At 36.1% G+C, this 24698-nt stretch overlaps 1 protein-coding gene across 1 annotated transcript in view; it reads left to right on the top strand.

Annotated features, from left to right (window-relative positions):
* salm (spalt major) overlaps positions 1-24138 on the top strand; it is an 84146-nt gene extending 60008 nt beyond the window's left edge. Inside the window, exons 2-8 of the mRNA XM_018543634.1 lie at positions 9177-12521; positions 19798-19931; positions 20802-21089; positions 21718-22111; positions 22706-22854; positions 23074-23247; positions 23550-24138. Coding sequence (XP_018399136.1) covers positions 9177-12521; positions 19798-19931; positions 20802-21089; positions 21718-22111; positions 22706-22854; positions 23074-23247; positions 23550-23948 — 4883 coding nt within the window. The 3' untranslated portion in view covers positions 23949-24138. The remainder of the gene's footprint in view (positions 1-9176; positions 12522-19797; positions 19932-20801; positions 21090-21717; positions 22112-22705; positions 22855-23073; positions 23248-23549) is intronic.
* The last annotated feature ends 560 nt before the right edge of the window (positions 24139-24698 follow it).

Raw genomic sequence — 24698 nt, 5'->3', positions numbered from 1 at the left:
CTCTCTCTCTCTCTCTCTCTCTCTCTCTCTCTCTCCCCCCCCTCTCTCAACGCCTATAACTGTCTTAATAATCTAGTTTATATATAAATCTATTAAAATATAGCGATTAAAATGTTATGTAATCTAATTAGTGATCAAAATACTTTAGATTAGACTCTAAATTATACTAATTAGTAATTAAATATATTTTATAAACGTTCAAGGCAAACTAGTAATGTTTCATTCATTCGCTTGTTTAGAAACTCAAACGACCACATTCCGAGATATGTCTTTTATTCCAATAAAACATATGATGACCCCCCAGAACTGCGTGGGTTATACTCTCTCTCTCTCTCTCTCTCTCTCTCTCTCTCTCTCTCTCTCTCTCTCTCTCTCTCTCTCTCTCTCTTCCTCAGGCCTGGTTTACCAATTATTCAAATAAGTATTTTTCTAACTGTCTTTATATATAAATTAAAAAATCCTTTTCTATACAATTAAAGTATAAGCGATAATGTAGTTCAAACCGGTCGACTTTATGTTGAAAAATAGAATAAAAAATTGGAAAATTACAATTTTGTTATCAGCTTCTGAGAGAGAGATGTCGACTTGTAACAATATTTGCTTTATATACAAGTTTTATACTTTGTACGTATAAAACAATCTTAGTTTGGAATTACATGAACAAAAAAAAAACAATGTTGTGAATTAGGCTTAGATATCTGATACAAAAGATTAGTTAGAAAATGTGTATATGTGTGTGCGATATTTATACAGCAGTGTATAGTGTATGTATCAATGACACGTAAATCGTATGTAAATCCTATTGAATCAATAATATAGACAGCTTTAGAATTTCCTTAATAATAGAAAAGATTTTTTAGGTAAAAAAATAGAACCTGGTATATATGAACGTGTAAAAAGAGGTTATATTGCCAAATCGAGCGTATCATTTAAGCTATTTTTTTTATTGCGTTTTCCACGTGATACTGATTTGTACGCAAATGAGTATTGCAGCTTGATGTTTCGAACATTTATTATTACATATATGTTTTAACTTTTTACCAATAACAAATTAATTTATTATGTCTTTTTGTAACATGAATGCTGCTAAAGGTACGATTTAGGCAATTGATCGCTTAAATGGTATCGCTATAGCTCTCCTAAATCTCCTTCGAAAGTATTCAATTTATGAATGAAAATGATTGAAAGTATAAAAATAATAAAAGAATTAATTAATACACCTAATAATTAAATAACAGAGTAAAGCGAGGCTATGGTTGAGCAAAAGAAAATGCAAATATCTAAGTAATTATAAATACGTATGGGCATATCTACATATACTTACATGAGATAGCACTAAGCAGAGATTACAATTGAATACAATAATCTGTATCCGGCTGTCAACAGCTGAACACGTGCGTTTTTTCGTTTTTGTGCATAAAAAGTAAAAATTATAAGATGAGTATTCTTTTCTTATCTACGTGCAGGAAATTGAAATAATTAATAATAATTAGATATGATTTCTGTATATGTTATTGTATTTTTTAACTTTAATGTTTAAATTGCTATTTTATTTACGGTTTTTTTTTATAGAAAAATATATATTTTAATCAATATGAGGCTTTGGGCTGAATGCCCCACAATAACTATAACATTATAAACTCAGATGTTTGAGTGAAATCTGTTTTCATTGATGCTTTTGTTGTATGTTAACAATTAAAGATATTTTATAAAACAATATTAAACTAGGGCTCTCATAAGACCATACATGTGAATACACAATCAACCAATAGAGGATAAATGCCACATCTTGAGTGCTTGTATAATTCTACGTGAATTTATATAGGTACTTATACGTATGTAATCCTTTAAACTGCGTACTGAAATGATCTTTGATCTTGAAATACAAACTTTACTGAACTATCGCAGTAATATCATAAATTAAATTGATTAGCAATTTAACAACTCGATGCTGATAAACATCTTAAAACGATTTTAATAATGCTGAATGACTTATATTATATTAAAGTGCTTTTACGTAAGCATCTACACTATTTATAATATATTTATACATTATACTTACGTAGTATGTAAATTTACATAGAATTATGCAAAAAAGCACTCAAGATCCGGCTAGACCGTTAAAGGTGTTTATTTCTTATTAATATATTTTATGTTTCATTTTTATTATAAAGAATAAAGGTTTCAGTTTAATAAACAGTTTCATTAAAACAAAAAAGAGAATAATACAAATTATTATACATAGGATGAAAACATTAATAGAGGTTTGATTATACCCATAATCCCCTTTCATTTAAAAAAAATAATCTTATTAAACAATCATCTTCATCAACTTACTTTTTGAGGTTGCTCATCAGAGCTCACGGATGAGATAGATCTATTGAGCCACTTTGCCTCTTTGTAATAATCAACAAAAATTTTTGTTATGAAACATATTAAGAATTTATAAATATTTAATTATTAAGCCAGATGGACATGTAACATTTCAAAACAATTCTCATTATTCTATTGATAATTGCATAAAGATTTATAATAATTTCAATAAGAAATGTCACAACTATAATATAACCCCGCTCTTTTCCTACCTAATAATTAACTACTATCTAGTTTTGATAACTTATTGAAAAAAGATAAAATATTTAATAATTTTTTTTTTATTAAACAACAATAATGAAAAGACAAGGACGTAACTTATAATTTTTGTTCATATTACTCTTTGTAGAGGGGTACTCTTTTTTATCTCATATTTTTATTATTAAATATTGTTTATATTAAGCAATAAAATAAATATTAATGAGGTACGATTTAAGCAACAGTTTGCATTCAGTAACTCTCTCCTATTATTTTTTTAATCCATTTTTCTTCTTTTTTTTTCTAATATTTATAGTCTTCTAATATTTATAGTCGATAAATTGGAAGATTTGATCGTTCAATAATAATTCCAAGCACTATCTTTTTTTTTTGTGGATTGTTTGCGTTATTAGACACAAGGCACTTGAGGCATATTTTTTAAGCATACATTATCTAGATATGCGTTTTTAAATAATAAATTTCAAAATGGACCTTTATTCGACTCAGATACTTATAAAATCAAATCCGCTTTTATGATATTTGAAGCTAGAAAAATCTTGGTAGACACGTGCTGCAATTGCGACATGGAGAGCCACGATCGTGTGGCTACGACGAAGGTCACGCAGCATCGATTCCGTCGGGCTTTTGCTAAACCACCATTCAGAAATCACGGAAACGCAACGGCCAAATTCACTCGTGGAAATGGCTGGATTCTTGCGTGGCGCGACGAGCAGAATCGAGCGCAGATCGCGGTGAGGTGCGGCGCGGCGCGTCGCGATTCCGGACCACCCGCTGCTGGTGAACATCTGGGGGATAGGAGGGTTAAACGCGGTAGCGTAGGCGGTGGCGCGACGAGGCGAGCTCGTCGACGCCGCGACGGCCGGGTATCGCGCGCCCGGCGCACTGGATAATAATTAATAACTCGACGGTGAGTGGCTCGTGCAAGCGCCGCCCCCTTTCCCCCTGATTTATGAACCGCACCGCCTTCCATGTCATAACCGAGGCACAAAGCGACGGTGGTGGTGGAAGTTCACGCTGTGGTATATCCGGAGTGGTGGGACATAGAGGAAATCGCCACTCCACTGCCACCTCCGTCGCATTGATGATGGTGGGGCCTGTAGATGGTGGCGTTGCCTCGCATAAGACTATTACCTTACCAAATAATTGATCCTCGATCGTCCTCAGTAATATTGTACGATATCTAATAATGCTCGCAGTTTCCAATACGTCATTTACTGTAGTGTAGTTAAATAATTTTAGATATCATTTTTCGTATCTTTCTTTTTTCTCTTGCTCTTATTTTTATCTTGAAATAGTTTCACCGATTTTTGTCTGACTGAATATATATATATGATATATATTTAATAGTAGGCACCATTTTTACCCTTCTAGAAAAGCTACTATCAGCGCAGTAGTGCTGGGCTGCGTTCAGAAATTACACTTAGGTAATTCTAGGCTATAGTTTACTGTCTTTACATTACATATATTAGTAACAAAAGTTATCTGAGTATAATTCCTTAACGCTCTCCTGTGGTGTAGCAGTACAGTAGTGGTGAGTAGTGCTGTAGTAAGTAGTGCTTCAAAATACTCCTAGTGCTCAATAATACTTTTCTACAAGGGATAGTGAAATATGTCTTGTCTGTATAAAATGAAGAAGCAACCCAAAGACAATATTATTAAAAATGTGCAAACACGGATAATGGGCCCTGTAAAGCTACGCGCTCAGAGAGTAAAGAAGACTTTTTGCAACTTACGAGATCAACAAATATCCAGTAGGACTACATAAGTACATATATATTGACTTAACATTAGAAACTTAAATATTTATTTGCTCTTTATATGATGAGAAAATGTGTAAAATATATTGTTTTATCTTGAATAGGTAAATAATTCAATAGCTAATAGTTTATATTTTTCGTTATCTCGAAATCTTATACGAAATTATTTTTGAATTTCATGCAAAGTCAACTGTTTTTAAATTGACTTTGTTTTAATTGTTTCAATCATAATTTCATAGTATAACATCATAGCTGATCAAAATAAAGAAATTATTTTAATCATATAGGAAAATTAAAACTTTGGATAGAAAACAATTTCTTAAACATTTTCACATTTTCTTTGAATTATTAAGAGTAAAAAAAATATTTATACTCTGTCTACCTCTGATGTTATTTACAAGAAGAAAGCTATCCAATGATATATAATATTTTGAACAAGAGTATATCATGGACATAATTTCTTGAATTATTTATTATAGTGTTTTTTACTTTTTTTTATCATCATTAAAATGTGGTGTCTAAAATTATTTTATCAAAAAATCCGTACATGCAACTGAAACTACACTCATATACTTTAAAATAAAATACAAAAAATTTATTTCAGAGCTCCTCCCGTTCAGAAGCAGCACGAGCATCCGTGCACCCATGTTTTTTCAGACGAGGTACACATTAATGAATACTGAAGCTACAAATATTAATATTATTTAATGAATTTTTTTTAATAATTTCGTAAATGTATGTACTTCGCATATATAAAAACAATAATTCATACAAGCTATCAGTTTAAAAAAAAAAAATTCACAAAAAGAGCCTTTTTTTTCGACCGTCACCCTGATGTTCCCCCTTAAAATTTATAATATCTGTATTATAAAGAATTCAAAAAGAAGTTTTATATACGAATTTAAAACTTTAAATAGTGCTAACTATTTTGTTTAATTATTCTATTTCGATATTTTCTTCAACGTGCTAAGAAAAATAGAAAATTCCTTTAAACTTTCTAAAATTTTTCAAAAAAGAATTTTATAGCATATTTTTGTATTTCTTTTGTAATTTTTGTAAAGATTACAATGGCAAAACAGTAGAAAAGATCAGTAAGTCATTTCTATTTATTATTTGACATCATTTTTCATAGTCAAAAAATATGAAGTCCATCGTTCATTACAAAGTACATCCGGCACATCTCTTTTGTGAGACATCCCTTTTATCTTAAAAAATGAACTGGACACACACACACTCAGCAAGATAAAAGCTTTAAGTGAAGTATTGTAAGAATCATTATAGAAGTTATTGTAGAAGATATGCAAGATGTGAATAGAAAATTTTTAATAATTAATTAAATGTTATAGTTAATAATAAAAAAATTTCAACGATTTGATAGCACTTAAAAAATTATACAATCTCATTATAACCTAACTGCGACTTTTAAGGCAGAATATTTTATACCTGTTATCGATTTAGCATGATCGATAAGATGCGATCCTACTAAGCAAGAAGGATATATGAGCATATATCGACACAAAAATTGGGGGTCTTAAATTATATCTAACCGAATGTTATATCTTCTAATCAATTCTTGATACTTTTTGTCGATTGCTTCAGTTGATTCAATCATGAATATTTATAAGCATTTGACTGCTTGACGCAATATATAGGGTGTCCCGAGAGATTCTTCCAATCGCTTTTGTGTATATAGAATGGACTAAATTGAGTCGAAAAGTTCTCTATCATTTTGTAAATTTCGCAATGGTTAACGAGATATTAATTTTTAAAGATAGCTGAATATTGGTCTTCAATAATTTTTTTCTCAAATACTATCAGCTTTACAGAAAAATAGCGAGAGATAAAAATTGTTTATTTTCTTCTCATAAAGTTCTAAACATTTTTTCAGAATTTTTCCAAAATTTTTGAATACTGTATTTCTTATTTTGGTAAAAATAGTTGCCAATAAGAAAATGCAGTATTAAAAAGTTAACAAAAAATTTTGAAAAAATGTTTAGAGTTCTACACAAAAGCGATTGAAAGAAACTTTCGGAACACCCTATATAATGTGATGTCTTTCTAACATCATTAGTTATATGTCATAAGTTTCTTTGAATGAAGATCAAGCTTCGAAGGGTGCGATCCACTTCACACTGCAAATGCTTTGAAGCATTCTTTGATTGGTCAATTTGTAAAATTCTTTCTTCTGATTGGTCAACGAAGCATTTGCAGCGTTAAGTGGATCGCATCCGAAATATCTTAATAGTTCGATTTGCCTGAATCTTTTCTTGGATCCCCATTACATTGTTATATCGATTTTTCATCCATTTTTCACCGTCACTGTCACCATTTATTTAAAAGATACTTCATTTCTTTCACATTTAGTAGAAAGTCAAAATTTATATTCATTAATCACTGAGTTCCTTTTAGTGAAAGAGACGCGGTAGTATCTCCGCCCATGTTCAAAACTGAAAGACACTACAAGTCTCTTATCTCGAGCCATCAAAGTCCATTTTTGGGGGATGTATAACTACTAAAATATAAAAAATTTTGAATTAAACGTTATATGTCCTGAAAGGCGGCATCGCTACGAGTAGTTTGAGCTTTGGCCCCTTGTGGACCTATGCGAAATGTTGTCATCTATACCGCGGCGTTTCGTCCCGATCCTCACTACTGGACTCGTCAGTAAGGAGCCTGCCTCAGGGGAGTCTTAGATCGAGGTTCTATATGAAAGGATTTCACGTGTCTCGAATACATGCGAGAAATTGGCGCGAGTCTCTTCTTTGGACCTCTGGTGGCGGGCTGCCACAGAGCCAAAAAAATTTAAAATCGGTCAAGCCGTTCTGGAGATACAAGCGGTCGGAAAGTGGTGATTTTAATGATACGTATAATGTCATTAATTCAAATGTCATTAATTATGTTTGTTTAATTTTTAATGGATTTCGTTATAATGGATACATTCATACATTTTTGATCTCACAAGTTATTTGATAACTTTGTAATCTACATATTATTGTTGAATAACAATCGGCATCTTTTGCGATAATTGAATTCTTCTCGTGACTTACCATACATTTATATATCTGGTGTGTCTTACATATTTTGTGATCCGACGAATCATCTATTTACGTGTTCAATTTGCGGCTTTAAGAACTTGTTTTTAAATGTTTTCTGTTGTTTGCAACTATCGTTTATATAATTTAAATTTCCATGTGTAAATTAGCATTGAGAAAGTCTAAACGCCATGGTCGAAATGTTTGGGATTTTTTGTAAGTTCTAAAAAACCTATATTTGCTAATATAACTGTATATCAATAGATTCTTATCGGCTATTTGACGTTGTTTTATCAAATAACAATTTATTATGTATGTACAATAATAGATATACAAGATTTTCGATCATCATAGACTGACTTCAATTTATGAATTTAAACACTGTTATCCATTAAAAAATATCAGTTGCTATACTATTCGATCTATTATTATTCTCTTAGACAGCTCTTTATTAAAACTGAAATATTATAATAGAAATAAAAACTAATATCAAAACATTTGTATAAAAAAAGTACTGCATAATAATACTTTCTTTAAGGATGGAATTCTATAGTAAGAGTTAAAATAGTTTGTTCATTATCTAAAGTCAAATGTCTTTCTGAAGTGTGAGATAGACTTATATCTATCACCGTTTTCTGGAATGCATTGTTGCTAAGCGGATGTCTTTCTACTTTTCTCGACTCTGAAAAATCGTATGATAAAAAATTGAAGTATTTGAAGTTTTCTTGTTCTGCATTTTATTGAATATATTTCTATTCGAATTAGAGAAAATAAACTTCGAGATTTAATCATTACAATTCAGTAATACGCTTCTACGCTCTGTGTGTGTGTGTTTCTTTTAGTATGTTTTTAAGTATCGAATTCCTTATTATTCATTTTTTATTTAACGGTTTTTAACAAAATATTAAAGGATTGTAAATAAATTTTTTTAATAGTGATGATTTATTTGCATACATTTTGAATCTTTATGATACAAAATGGAAGGCTATTAGTATATAATTAACTAAATAACTACCTAAGGTTACTTTACACATTTAAAAAACCAATTGTAATTTTATTTAATTATAATATATATTTTACAATATATATCAATAATATTTATTTTTTGGTATTATATTATAGTTGCTGATATTATTATACTGTATATTTACCTACACTATAGGATATTTTATCTAATTCGCCTATCCTTGAAAGAAAAAAGTATGAAACGTACTCAAGCATATACATTACACACTTTTCGTTAATTTTTATATTATTACTAATTTCTAAATAAATATATTTTATACGTATAATATTAAGATATCCTTTTAATATAAATAGAGTAGTTCATTTCTTTTTTTCTCTCATTCTAATAAATATATGATTACTTTTTATATAGAGAATATATTGCGATATAAAGAACCGGAAACTCGTTTGTATCGCCATCATTAAAAATTCTGTTTTTGTCGTACATCCTGAGTGTAATATGTATATAGGATGTCAACTTATCTTTCATGCTAACCTTGGCGCTTATGTTAATCGTCAAGTGAAACTTCAAAAGCACAGGTGCTGATGTATCTGTCCTCATTTTAATGTTGGTCGGTCGTAGTTATCAGCTTACGAATATTCGCATATATATGTGAAAAATGTATTAACCTTGCTTTTTGAGGTTTCACGTGAAATCTATTAAGCATACATGCATCATTTATAAAAGACAAAACGTACGTGATCACTGAATAGTATACATGAACTGATATAAATTATAGACAAACACAATGGCTTTTTATTTATCAATTTTTATTATTTTATTTTGCAGGAGAAGAAAATGACTTTACATCAGACGGTGAAGAGAGTGGTGGTGGAGGAGGAGGTGGCGAGGAAGCCGTGGATCTCACAGCGACGAGATCTCATCAGGGCGACGATGATCCTATGGAAGAGGATGAGGAAGAAGGTATTGATGAACAAGACGAGCAGGATGAGGATGAGGAGGGTTCGCGCAAACAGATTCATCATCGACAAGACGCGGAGAACAATAATAATTTTGTGGAGAGCGGCCTACCTACCGCTATATTCCCACCAGCTGGAACTAGTCACGTCACCCTCGAAGCCCTTCAGAATACAAAAGTGGCGGTCGCTCAGTTCGCTGCCACTGCTCTTACTGGGGCAGACAGCGAAGCGGCGCTACAAGACCTGGCATTTCTGGAAAACACGTTGTGCACCCTTCAGAATCAACAGGTATTACAATTACAGCTGATTCGACAACTTCAGCAGCAATTATTGATCACTCATGGGCAATCGGTAATGCAATCGTCGACGGAGTCAACCGATAACAAAGAGGCTTCGTCGTCTCCTATTATTCATCCGAAACCATTGTCAAGTCTCGCGTCACCTCCTTCTTCTCGTCCACCAAGTCATCATCAGCAAACGTCACCGGCGCCGCTGACACCGAATCTACTTCAGGAACGACCGACCTCGACGAGCAGCGCCTCTCCTTTGAATCTACCCTTATCTTCGTCCGGCACGACGTCAACTGTCATTACGACCACCAGCAGCCAGATGCCGATGTCACATCAGATACCGCATTGCTCGATAAGCGCTTCCCTCGCTTCATCGATCATAACGAACACCGACCCGCCTCCGCTTCACGAGCCAAATACTCTGGACATTCTTCAAAAACGTACCCAAGAAGTATTGGATAATGCGAGTCAAGGACTGGCTAACAATTTGGCCGACGAGCTAGCGTTTAGAGGCAAGGGCTCGCGACTATCTCCTTACGATTCGAAATCAAGCGGTGGTCGCGGCGAGCCCTTCTTCAAGCATCGATGTCGCTTCTGTGGCAAAGTCTTCGGTAGCGACTCGGCGCTACAAATCCACATACGATCCCACACAGGTGAGCGACCTTTTAAGTGCAACGTATGTGGCAGTCGGTTTACGACCAAGGGCAACCTGAAGGTCCACTTCCAAAGGCACACGGCCAAATTTCCACATGTTAAGATGAATCCGAATCCCGTTCCAGAACATTTAGATAAATACCACCCACCCCTCTTGCAGCAAATTGCTTCCGGAAGGCCGATGCCATCTCCGCCGCCGCCGCCGCCACCACCATCCTCTCATCACCCCTCGTTTCATCCGGCATCAACGCACGGTTTCCTCCCACCACAACCACCCATGCCTCTGAGTCTCACCTTATCCAATATGACGCCCCTTTATCGATCTCCAGTTATTAATCATCGGGACGATCAAGATGTACCGGAGAATCTTAGTAAACCTATAACGACCGCTCCACTGACGTCTCCCACTTCTCCCGCTGCCCTATTGAATTCTCGTCATTCCTTTCATGACAATCTCCATCAACAACATCAAAAACAGCAACTTGAGCAGAGAGAGGAGATAAAACTCGAACAGAGATCACCCGGACAGGAGCAGTATCAACGACCGATGAGTCGGGAAGGCGCTGAGCGAATAACACCGAAGAGAGAACCCGAGGAAGCGGAAGAAGCCGCGGAGGAAGAGAGCGAAGATTTTGAGGACACTACGAGACGATACCTCAATTCACCTCAATCCGTGAATCCACCATCCCAGCCGCAAACGTACGAGGATTGTAGTATGGACAGCAAGATCAGTGGACGTTTAGAGGGCGACGGAGAGATGGAAGTGGACGAGGAAATAGAAGAGCAGCCGGAAAACCTTTCAAGCAGAGGTACAATCAATCGTTTACCTCAACAGATCGTGACATATCCAGGAGCATCGCCAGCCAGTAGTAGCGCGAGTAGTGGTAGTCTACAGACATCTTTCGCCGGAATCCTGTTTCCAGGTCCCCCGGCTCATCATCAAATTCCTCATCTTCCTGTTTCTACACAGACAGGACCAATCACGATATCCGGAAATGAAATGATCGATCCTGCCAAGGATCCAGCGATTTATTCAACTTTACTACCACGGCCGGGCAGCAATGACAATTCCTGGGAGAGCTTAATTGAGATAACGAAAACTTCAGAGACGTCCAAGCTACAACAACTAGTCGACAATATCGAGCATAAACTGAGCGATCCCAATCAATGCATCGTTTGCCACAGAGTGCTCTCATGCAAAAGCGCGTTACTGATGCATTATCGCACTCATACTGGCGAGCGTCCCTTCAAGTGTAAAATTTGCGGTCGTGCTTTCACGACGAAGGGCAATCTGAAAACCCATATGGGAGTGCACAGAGCTAAACCACCACTAAGAGTGTTGCATCAGTGTCCTGTATGTCACAAGAAATTTACGAACTCTCTCGTATTGCAGCAACACATACGTCTTCATACCGGAGAACCTACCGATCTCAGTCCGGAACAGATTCAGGCTGCAGAAGTCAATGAGTTCCCGCCCGGTTACCATCCGTTGGCATCTTTTCTTCCTCAAGGATTTCCACCGATACATCCGACCAGTACAGGCTTCTCTTTAGGATTCCCTCCATCCAGGCAAACGGCCATCGAGCAACAATCGCAGGAGAGCGACATCGAAACGAAAGAGGAATCTCAGCGACAGAGATTTATGGAAGAACATAGCGAAGAGATGGAAGATCAAGAAGATGAGGAGCAAGATCACAGAGAGGACGATGAGAGGTGCGAATTGAATCGCGATAGGCGTAGCATCGAAATCGAAGAGGATCAAGATCACGAAAGTGAAGATACGGCCGAACACAAGGACGTAACGCTTCCTATATTTTCGACTTCATTGGCGGCGCTCGAGAACCAAGTAAGAACCATCACAACGACGGCCACGACTACGAACGTGGCCAGGTCGCCGTCCTTTCATCGATACAACGGTAGCGACAAGAGCACTAGTCCACCGACATCCGGGGCTCCGCTCGACTTGACGCCCCGTGCTTCGTCCACGCCAGCGTCAGTGGCTTCAGCATCGCCGACACCACCACCTCAAACAGTACCGCTTCATCCACCAAATCCCTTCGGCATGTTCGCGGGACTACTACAAGCGGTTTCGTCCACTCCTGCTACTAGCACGATAGGCACATCGAACATAAACAGCGTCACCTCGATGAATGCCGTGAATCCGGGAAGTGGGCCCGGCACCGGACCATTAGCCTCGCTGACCACTTCAGCCGTACTAGCCGCATCATCGACCTACAATCCGCTCGGCCTAGCTGTTGGAGGCCCAGCAGGTAGGAACTGCTAGCATCAGGGCGGGCTGCGGTTCCTGCTACACCTTATTCCTCGTCCGAACTATGATCATGATTCTTTGCCGCGAATCGTTAAATCCAGTATCGTCGAGTATATACCTATATCTCAGTGGCGTATCCGTCTTATCCAATCTCACATCAATGTCCTGTTTGTGGTGTAGCTGGACCTAGCACTCCCATTCTCCTGTTATATAACTTTCTTATTCTTTTTTTATCTGTCTTGTTACCTTTGTTTCAGTAATTATTTTTGTCTTGCTCTTTATCTATATTTTTATAGTATGTACATTATTAGATATATGTTATTATAATCTATATTATTATACTTCTTAATCGTCTTTCTCCTTATATTCTTTAATGTTATGCGATAATTTCTGTTTTCTATTATATTTACGCAATCTCTTGCGATACCGCGTCGCATACGAGTGTAGAATGTCTTTGTGATTTCATCGTATTTAAAACGGTGTAAATTCGATTTCCTTATTTTGGCTTATTTTTATTTTATTTTTTTTTTATTTAGAAAACTAAAAGTGTGAAGACTCGGCCTCAATATTACAAAACATCTGGAAGTTAATCATTCTCCATTAATACAATAACGATTGATGTCCTGTTGGAAAAGATACAAAGGCAAGGCAAGTAGGTTTATAAAATTTGGAAACATGGCAAAAGATAACGAGCAGCAATAATAAATATTTTTTAAATTAATCTTATTAACTTATTGCTATCAATACCGATTTGAAAAAGATGATTAAATTTTCTATAATTCACAAATTTTTTAGTAATGATAATATTGTATATGTTATAAATATTAATTATATTCCATCGCGTTAAATTAATTTCTTACCATTATTGTGTGTTCTAAGTATTATTTTTTATATTTTGTTAAAATTTTTTAGTTTGTGAGTCTTGATTTATTTAAATAGTATTTAACATTTTTAATACTCATATACAGGTTGTCTCAGAATTTTAAGACGATTTTCGTATGAAGAACTTCCCGTAAAATCGACTGAGTCAAAAAGTTGTATATCAATTTTCGCAATAATTAACGAGATAATTTCTAAAGATCGCGTGTCTACCTACCGCGAAATGCAAGCTATGGTGAGATACTGCTCAGCCGGGGAATTTGTTTTCGTTGTATATAAACATTGCCGCCGTAATAAATTTCCCGCGCGTCTAGCGACCACGACGGACGGGCATGTATTTGGTGGTATGGCTGGACAGAAATCTCGCTTATGCGGAAATCTTTAGAATATATGTATATATTATTAGGAGTACAAATTAGTTCGGTCCGTTTTCTAAAAGATGGTTTCGGCTGTTGTGAATGGTTCATAGTGACAGCTGATTTTGGCGGTTTCATCTGCTAATAATATTCAGTTTGATTCAGTTTATATCGCTTTGAGTTTCATACAAAAACCTTGATTTTTACTGTGTTTGAAATGTCGAATTTTGTGTTAACCAATCAGCATTTACGGGAGGTTTTAAGTTTCTGCTTTAATTGGAAGAAAAATGCAGCTGAAGCTCATCGAATGCTTGTCGAAGTTTATGGTGACACTGCTCCAACTGATAAATCATGTAGGGAATGGTTTCGACGTTTCAAGGATGGAGATTTCAGCGTTGAAGACAAGCTTCGTTCTGGACAGCCAAAATATTCGAAGACAAAGAATTAGGGGCATTACTCGAAGAAGATCAGAGTCAAACGCAAGAGGAGCTTGCAGAATCATTGGGAGTAACTCAAACAAGCCGTTTCTGTACGATTGAGAGCTATAGGAATGATTCAAAAACAAGGAAATTGGGTGCCTTATGAACTGAAACCAAGAGACGTTGAAAGGCGATTCACAGAAAGTTTTTCACTTGCGAGCAGCTGATTCAAAAGCAACAAAGAAAAGGTTTTTGATATTGGATTGTGACTGGAGATGAGAAGTGGATATTCTACGACAACCCCAAGAAGAAAAAATACTACGCTAAGCCCGGTCAATCGTTGTCATCGATCTCAACACATTAACACTAAAGCCGAATATTCATTGTTCGAAGATCATGCTCTGTATCTGGTGGGATCAAAAGGGGTGTTGTTTACTATGAGCTGCTGAAACCTGGCGATTCCATTACGGGCGATCGGCTACAATCCATTCGTTTGAGCCGTGCATTGCGAGAAAAACGGCCGGAATACGAGCAAAGACATGATAAAGTTATTTTTCTTCATGACAACTCGGTCTCATGTCGCAAAAGTCGTAAAAAAATATTTAGAAACGCTCAAATGGGATGTTTTACCGCACCCGCCGTATTGCTCCTTCTGATTACTGGTTGTTCCGAAGGATGCAGCACGATTTGGCAAGTCCACCGGTTCACTTCTTTCGCAGAAATCGAAAATTGGCTCCAAAATTGGATCGCCTCCAAAGACGAGTCATTTTTTCGAGATGAAATTCGAAAATTGCCTGAGAGATGGGAAACAGTAGTAGCCAGCGATGGACAATACTTTAATTAATCTGTTCATTCATTTTGTTTTGAAATAAATGCATTTTCGAACACAAAAAAACGGACCGAACTTTGTACTCCCAATAGAAAAGAAATGTTATACAAAACGTATAATACAAGATGGAGATCAAAATAATCAGAGTGGATCAGATAACAATTAATAGTACTGAGGGCGTACTAAATCTGGAGGTACGGTTTTGTGTGTGTGTGTGTGTGTGTATGTGTGTGTGCAAGCACTCTTGAAGCCATTCAATTTTTATTTTAGAAATTGTCCTCTACCTCTAATAGTTTCGAAGATATTCACTTCGAAAGTGAAAAACTAATTTTTTGCAAAAGGTGTTTCACCCCTTAAAACGTATGGGCACGTATAAAAAAATACGTGCAGCTTATTTTTATCTGGAGAACAACATACTAAAAACTCATCAAAATTGGAGTGTCACACTTGGATAGATTTACTTGTAAGACAAGCGCAGCGATACTTTACGAGAGACCGCGAGTTACGGGGGACTGAGATCTTGTACATATATAGCTCAATTTGTTACGTAAGGATGATTATAGAACTATAGCAAAATACTTCTATAAAAACTCTTTTAGAATTGTTGAAAATTATATGTGAGAAAACATTAACGATTAAAAACATCGATATAAATTAAAAAGTACAATTCAGTTATCGTATCGCAAGAACTCATTTATCTGCTTGTATTAGTCCTAATTATCTATAATCTGAACACATCGTGAATTTAGTTCGTCACCTATATTTGATCTAAACACAATAGGCTGTGATGGTGTAAACGTTTGTGAAGCAATCCGACTTGGCTTGGTCATGTCCTTTCTTCACGATTCCTCAGGTCGCACGATTTAACGAGATGTAACGCGTAATGTAAACGCAGGTAGACTTAAAGTCTAAATGCGTAAAGTTTAGAATGCATACTGATAGATAAGTTTTGTTATCATACAATTATGCATAATACAATTGTAAAACAAGTTATTATAAACATAACGTGCAATAAATATTATTAGAAACATAATTTGTAATTAGCAATCATATATGGACAAAATGCGGTAGAGATTAGGTCCAAAAGTATCATAGATCTATATGATACAAACGTTTAGTTGAAAGCCTATTTTAAATTAGGACATAGGTTAGATTATAGATCAGATCACACGGTGTAAGTGTAAACTAGATCAATTAATATATTAGATGATCTTGTAATTCATTAGAGTAGTCTACACAAGAAATAATTTGAATATCATGTGTGTGCTGCTTCTAGTTTTGATGAAGTCAACTGCAATGTTTATGAAACAATGGCATTCTAATGAATGACACAGAAATAACCCGCGAAACGCATAGCTTCTCTATAAAAGAGATAATTATTGTTTTTATTTAATCTTGAAATAAATATGACAAAAATTTACCTTCCCATATCCTTTTTTATAATTACGTTTTTAATATTGAATGAAAGTAATGCAAGTTTAGCTGACGTTCCTTATTAATTTCAAAGCTATTAATAAAAGGAAATAATGACAATAGGTCGATATTCATATATAGTCAGTTGTTGTATTTATGATTGTCTTAAGTAAATATATAATCTTAAGATATCGTGAATGAATCAGAAAACTGTATATCATTTTAAGACATTACTAAAGATAGTCTTAAAATAAGAATGGACTATGAATATCACCCTATAGTAACATAGAATATGATAGTAATAGAAAAATAATTAGTAATAGAAATATAATATTATAAATAAATGCATGAGTGATGGATGAGCGAAGTCAGTACACTTCCAAATGGAAAGTTTTACCTAATCTCAAATTAGAAAAATTGGATGTTTCATAATGGAATGCAAAGAAAAGATCGCAAAGCTCTTTCTGCTTACACTTTTACTTTTCTCTTATCAGTTTTTAATTTTTTTAACCAAACCTTATTAAAACCTTTTCATCTCTAATGAAATACTGCATCTTAAAATTCACATTTATTTTACATCAACGTTTGTTCTAATCAATTTTATTTATTAATAATGTTTTTCTAAATAATGAGCGACAATTTTGTCACAGTACTTAAGATAGTAGCCTTGATAATATATGTTATTGAAAAGAAAATAAACTTTTTTATTATAAATTTCTTTGTACTATTTATTCTTGCACCACAATTCTCATTTTCTCTCTATTATTCTATTTTATTTAGATTATTTTATTCAGATATTTTTGTTACAGTTATTATTAAATACTACTTACTGGGATAAGAATCTTAAAATAATTTTTTTTAGTTGTTGAAACTATATATAAATATCATGTGGTACAAAAAGAAATGTGACTTATTGCGCATAATAACGGAGAATCTGTAACTTCCAAACAGAAATTGAGCTTACTTGCGACACGAACGCGTAATTTTTGTAAATGAGCTCAAAACGTGATTGATAGATATATCCACTATCTTCAATCCGCTGCGCATTCACCAGAAAGAATCAACTTTCTTTTTACCATAGTAAATACGTGATATTGAAATACGTCGAGGAAAAGGACGACCGGTGTAACTTTAAATTGCTTTAATTTTGAAACTATGACGGTAACAATACACTTACAGCGTTCGATTACAACTAAATTGCAATTATATGGTTCAGTTGCCACCATTACCAATAATCATTTAGTATCTTCAAGATATAATTTCTACCAAGGTATAATTTTTAAATAAAGATCACTTAAATTGATTCAAAATAATTTTCAACCCAATTGTTTGCAATATTCATGCAATCTATTCAATAAAAGTGTAATTAATATAAATTTTTAACTATAAGCTTGTAAAAAATGGAAAAAGTACGTAATATCTAATATACACAATCGATTCTACAACACTTTTGTATTAAAAAATCGTCCTTTATCACCATTGTCAATTATTAGCGACACCTTTGATACTTTTTATCAATTTTACAACATAATCTGTCTAATAAGAGCGTGACCGAAACTTTTTAGGAATCGTTACTTCAAACATTTTTTTATAGAGAATCTTAATTATTGTCCGATTTTACTAGAGAACGACATATTTAACGATGGATGTTGCATATGCTAACAGATTCGAAGCTGTTTTCTTTCGCACGCATTTGAAAGAACTGAAAATGCCGTAAGAAACAGCTGCAAGAAAATTCTAAGACGTTTTAAACAAGTATAATAGAAGAAGCGCAGTAAATATAAATTATAAAACACCTAATATCGTTGATCAGTCGAACCGCGATATGTCGAAGTTACGTCAGTTATTCTTTTATAAAACAAATTAGATTTATGTCATAAAAATTGATTTTTGTGAGAATCCAGAAATATTTTTAATAAAATTAGTATGGATAAAAGATCAATTAAAATAGACTGAACTATCTTTGAGATATCATCAATAGTATCTTAAAATCCTTTTTTTTAACATTATAATTGAAAACCGTGATTAATTGTTTTGTTTTAATAAAGAAATGGTGCCCAAAATGTATGGTGTCCAACTACCAAGAATTTTTGGTAATTAACGTGTAAAAAATATTTCTCTAAAAAAAAAATAAAACCTATTGAGTCTTGTTCTATCATAAACTACAGTTTTTTCGTCCCCCGACACAGAATTTCTTCGCTAATAAAATTTACATAAAATTTATGCCAATAACATTCTTCCTTGACAGATTAAATATTATAATACTTTTAAGATTTCTCCACTGGTACTTTCTATGCAGAAGCTATGCGTTTCGTGAATTAGCTCCGTGTTTAGATTATCCATTATTAAGGCTAAGCAGTAAATATAGATCTATGACGCATAATGCATAAAGTATACATATAAGAGAATCGATTAATCAGAATATTTTCTTTCCACGAAAGATCCTGATTGGTTGATTCTCTTATGCTTCATGTAGGTATTATATGTTATGCAAGGTCTCCGTAATCACTGGTCTTTAGAATGCCGAGGTTTCATAAATATTGAAGCTTTACTTCATCAGGGGCATGATGGACATATACAAGTATTACGCATAATGGCGATAGCAACACTGAAAACAACCAATAAATCTTTGCTCTTATGGAGTTTCCTGTGTATAATAGCGCTAGCAAACAATCAAATTTTATCCCAAATTCATGCTCCTACTGTGTAATCACGGAAATGTTTTACCTTGTATTTTCCACTATGATCAGGGCAAAGAACATTTTTGGGGTTCTTTTGTAAATTTTCCCCTATATTTTCTCCATTCTTGAATTGAAAGTACCTTTTCAGAGTCCTTATTTTTCTGTGTTCCATAAAATCTTTAACTTTCAATTTTATACGGATTAGGATTTCCCCAGACGACGTCATATTGTCATACATTAAAATCTTGGATCTAAAAAAAGGAGCATTCTAATACTGCAGAAGTTTGTGGCTACTGATATCAAAGTACTACCATTTCATGCAGCTGATGAAAGTTGGCGTTTTATTCTCACTCAGCCACAATACAAAGCAACGTTCAAAAGTTGTTCGCTGTTCTCTGCTATTCGTCGTCTGATGAACTGCGCTGCAAACTGCAATGTTCACGAAATATTGGCACTCTAATAATAGATCTGAACATATACGAAAATAAATGTATAGCCTGTGAAATGTATAGCTCCCGTATAAACTGCATATGTATCACGTTTTTAATCGCGAACAAGTATATAATGTAAATTGTGAAGCATTAGAACAAAATGTAAATGCGATGCATTAAAAATATTTTCGCAGTGTAATTCGTCGAAATATACATACATGCACATAAAGGATTGAATCGAAAATGTAAAGAGATACAATTTGTTACAGTACGTGGCAACACCACATGTAAATTCTGCTACAAGACGTTCGCGTGCCAATCTGCATTGGAGATTCATTACCGGAGTCATACGAAGGAGCGACCTTTCAAATGCACCATATGCGATCGAGGTTTCTCTACGAAGGTAATTAAATATATTTTACCTCGAAAGCGTATTCTGCGAACTGTTAATCTCTCTCTATCTTTCTTTATCTCTCTCTCACTCTTTCTCGCTTATATGTCATCTTCTTTTGCTGATTCATATATCAATGTCATGATACTTTCTTAACTGTGCCGTGTTTAATCATTTGGATACCATATTTTGATATCAACATCTTGTTGTAAAGGTATTGTTATTTGATTTTCATACAAAAACAGGTTTATGTTTAAATTGATATGACCTATATAAGCTTCAAACTGCTCAAAACTGCGTTAGAAGATATTATATAACTATAAAATAATATTGTTTCAAATTATCTGCACATCTCTTCAATCATTATTACATAATACCCTGCTAAGAATTCAAAAATACTGTTAATTTGAAAAAAATTATCCTGCTCTGCTTTCAAAGAATTTGTCGTAAATGGCTCACACGTAACACTAAATAAAAACCTCTTTTTTTTTATTTTTGATAATAAATGATTGACATAAAACATTTCGTATGTCGTGATGAGCTGATATAGGTATAAACACTGCAGGATACATTTATTTAAATCTCTTTATCATTAGTTTTTTAGGATGCTAATCATAGAAAAGTTCCAGAAAACTTAAATAATATAGTTGCAAAACTTATAAAATCTGTACTTTGAATGATAGGAGAGTATAAAAGGAAATAATTGTTACATATTAAATCATATTTCAGCATAATCGCTCGCATTAATGACATCATGAAAACATGCGCTAGTGTTTAAAAATTAGTCGACAGTTAGAAATAAATCATTCTCGTCAAACTTTCATCTGATATATCTATTCGCACCACTTCTATATTGTTCTCGTTGTTCTGCTGTACTTTCAGAACGATGATTCCGGTCAGCAAGTATGTTCCTGCGCGGACCAACCCTTCGCCGCGAAGGGTCCGATTCCCCCACAACCCAATTCCCAATACCGCTCGTACCCGACGAAATCGGCCGCCGGAAATAGTGAGAAACCGAAACGCAGGCGGCGGCGGCCTGAGGAACGGAAGAACCGGGGGCGGACAGGAACAGGAGGGGGGCGAAGGCTGACGTCTGTTTATCCTGCCGTCCGCCTGCCCCCGCTGATGCCACCCGCCCTCGGACTTCTACCCTCGGACCACGTCTTCCTGGTAAGAGTCTCCTCTACCAGCAAGCGTAAAATACGCGTTCATCCTGCTCATCTTGCATTCGTTCGTGCAATCAATTTTCATGACCAAATTCTTTTACGTAACAATATTGTGTTCTTTCTTCTCGCGATCGAAATAACCTAAATTCAATAACTCAGAACATAATTATCACAAGATTAAGCAAAGTACATGTATTCACGCAATGCATACAATAACTTTATCAGAGTAATGCAGAAACGTAAACATCAATAGGATATAATGTGAATTACTTCGATTAAAAAAGGATATGTAAAAAGCAAAAAAGTTTAGCTCGCGTATGAATTTAAATAAAATAAGAAGCAAAAAAAATTTTATGATGAGTTAAATTCGTTATGTGAGTTGTTAAAGTTGTTTTGTAAATTTAATATAAAATATATAAACGCAAAATGAATTTCCTATTTAAAAAATAACAGTATAAAGTCTCTAATATATTATACTATTATATATGTAGCATTCAACGGCGGTATTCGCAGATCGTTGTAATATATTGTATACAGATGCTTCACATGGATAACAACGTTACAACTGTTCTTTTCTAGGAACCGCAGTCAACTGCTTAATTAAATACAATAGAACGTGTTTTGATGCGCAGGGTAATATGAAGCAGCATATGTTGACTCACAAGATTCGCGATATGCCGCCACATCTGTTCAGCGATCCAAAACACCAACAGCAACAGCAGCAGCAACAACAACAGCAGCAGCAACAGCAACAGCAGCAGCAGCAACAGCAGCAGCAACAACAGCAGCAGCATCAACAGCAACAGCAGCATCAACAGCAACAGCAGCATCAGCAGCAGCAGCTGCAGCAGCAACAACAAGAACAAGAGACTTCCAGAAGTCCAATGTGCGTCGATGATTCGAGCCTACCGCCCCCACCTCCTCCGCCTCCACCACCCCCGCCGATGCCACCGACGTCCATCGAGTCCACGATACCGGTGAAAAGATCGCCAGAAGGAGATCTACCAGCACCGAAAAGACCAGCCAGTGAGTATGATTTTACTCGCGTTCGTTCGCTTTCATAAGGAAAAGAAAGAAAAAAAGGACACACACACACACACACACATATGCGCGCGCGCGCGCGCACACACACACGCACATGCATAAAATCCGCTTCTTCATCGAGCGCCACCCATACTATCCGAACTCAGCTTCGCTCTCGGCTGCGATCTCATTGCTAAACGCGTTGTCAATCACGATTGACGGCCCCTCTTGCTAACGAAAACGTAGTTTGGAATGGTCTGACGCTGCTGCTTCGCAACACGCTTGTTAGACTCACTTTTATCTTCCTGCTTCTCTGGTCCATCATTATTTTTACACGCTAGATTGCTGGTGACAGATTACGCTTATTCTATTCATTTCTTCATTCAATATAGGACAAATTGGATTTTTTTTTGTGGCTATGGTGGCATCTTTCATTTCCAATATTATGATCGCTGAGTCGATTTATGTCACATTTTTATAATTTTTAGAATCCATATAGCCTCAGACTGAGACTTTTACGGTTCTTTATATAATCATTACCATATCACTATGATGAAGTCAGGGGCAGTTTAGCGAAACCGTTATGTGTATTTACAGGCGTGCCGAGCAAGCATTTGTGCCAGATTTGCAATAAGAATTTCTCCTCGTCTTCGGCGCTCCAGATCCATATGAGAACTCACACTGGTGACAAGCCATTCCGATGCACCGTCTGCCAGAAGGCGTTCACCACCAAAGGCAACCTTAAGGTATAACACTTCATTTTTTAGATGTCGAAAGTCTGAGACCCTTCTACATGTTCCTGAAAAGTCTTTACTAACACCAGCTAGCCGCTACCGCTTTCTACTAACGCCAAAACGCGTAAACATCGCAAGTCGCTCGAGCTCGATGAAAGATCAGCGCTTACCCGATCGAAACCTGACGCGCGATACCCTCTCTGATCGCCTCCCTGATATTTTTTACCGCAGGTGCACATGGGTACTCATATGTTCACCAACGGAACGTCGCGCCGAGGTCGACGGATGTCGTTGGATATACCTCCCCTGCCAATCACGCCCAAGGACTCGGAGTTTCTGCAACGAAGACCGGACCTTTTTTACCCTTATCTTCCCGCGCCATTCCTTAACGGCGTCCAGCAGAAGGTAATACTTACCTATATCGCTCGAAGTGAAAGGCTATTCCGTATTAGTATAATTAGGTTTTACAGACATATCTTACTGCATAGAAATGTTGAATTTATCAAGGGAAATTTCGCGGAAATTTTTATTTTATCGCATTTCCCAACCTTGCATAACGATTGCTGCTCAATTAAAAAAATGTTTAATAGTACACGATTGAATACCAGAGGCATCATCGGGAACCTCATTAACAATCGCCATTTATTTCATTTTTGTAGGTAATTGTTCCCGAATAAACCTAACCAGACGGCGTGCATTACTTACAGCTGAACGAGATTTCGGTGATTCAAAGTAGCAATGGGTTACCGCCTCATTCCTTGAGCGCGGGCAAATACGCGGCGAGTCTATTCGGCTCGATGTACGGTGCCGGCGGAGGTGGCTTCTCCCTGGATAAACCGCTGGGGCCAACCAGTAACGGGCCTTTAGTGGATGGAAAGTCCGCGATACCTTCGGGATCCATGCTCTTCCAAACACCGTCGCCCTCGCATTCGCCTGGCGCGTCGTCCAACGGTGGTAATCAGACGTCCGCCAGCGTGTCTTGGACCGGCGATACTCTTCAGCACCATTTCGATCGTGAAACCCCGAGCAGATCCGAGAACGACGCCACACCGCCCACAGCACGATTACCACCGCCACCAGCGAGAGGAGAGGGATTAGCCGCGTGAAACTTGACGGATACATATCTTTCCACCTAACTACATGAAAGGCGCGATTGTACGTTCACAACGGCCGCATCTCCGCCACGTAAGAGGCTGATAATATAATTGATACAATTCTCTCAGACTGAATTAGTTTAGAAGAAGCAAAGAGAATCGCGACGAGTAAATGTTTGATAGCGGGCAATCTCGACTCCGCCACCCCTCCGTCCCAATCGGCGAAGGTTTATCCTATCGACTCATTCGGTCCCACAAGATCGCGCGAGCATCAGGAGTGGGAAGCTATACGGTTTTTCAATCGCGCGTAAAGATGGTTCCGCAAATTCTCGATCGGAGCAGTCATATATCACAGCTACCTTTTCCGTGCTGTATCCGTGCATTTCGAAGGAAGACAATCTTTGGAACTGAAAACGATCGCCTAATTTCTCACATCGGGGGGAGTACGATCGGACTCGTAGCTCGTTGGTGATCGAGTTTACTTTTGGCATTTCTCCACGTACGAGTGACGACGACATATCCCTACACCACGCTCTCTTTCTCTCTCTCTCTGTCCCCTTTCCTCATCCCTCTCTTTGCGCTCGGTAGTAGTTTTCAATGTCTGCAAGCGAAGACACCATGTTCCTATTATCGCGCTAGTCTTAATATGCGTAAAAGGGGTCGGGAATAGATATCATCGATCCCCGTCGACGGCTTCCGAGTATAGGCTAGAACACCGAGAGTTTCGACCCCGATTCGAAAACTCGACTCGATACGCGATGG

Source organism: Cyphomyrmex costatus, unplaced genomic scaffold, assembly GCF_001594065.2.
Source record: "Cyphomyrmex costatus isolate MS0001 unplaced genomic scaffold, Ccosl1.0 scaffold394, whole genome shotgun sequence".
NCBI lineage: Eukaryota > Metazoa > Arthropoda > Insecta > Hymenoptera > Formicidae > Cyphomyrmex > Cyphomyrmex costatus.
This window is presented reverse-complemented; position numbering and strand designations above follow the sequence as displayed.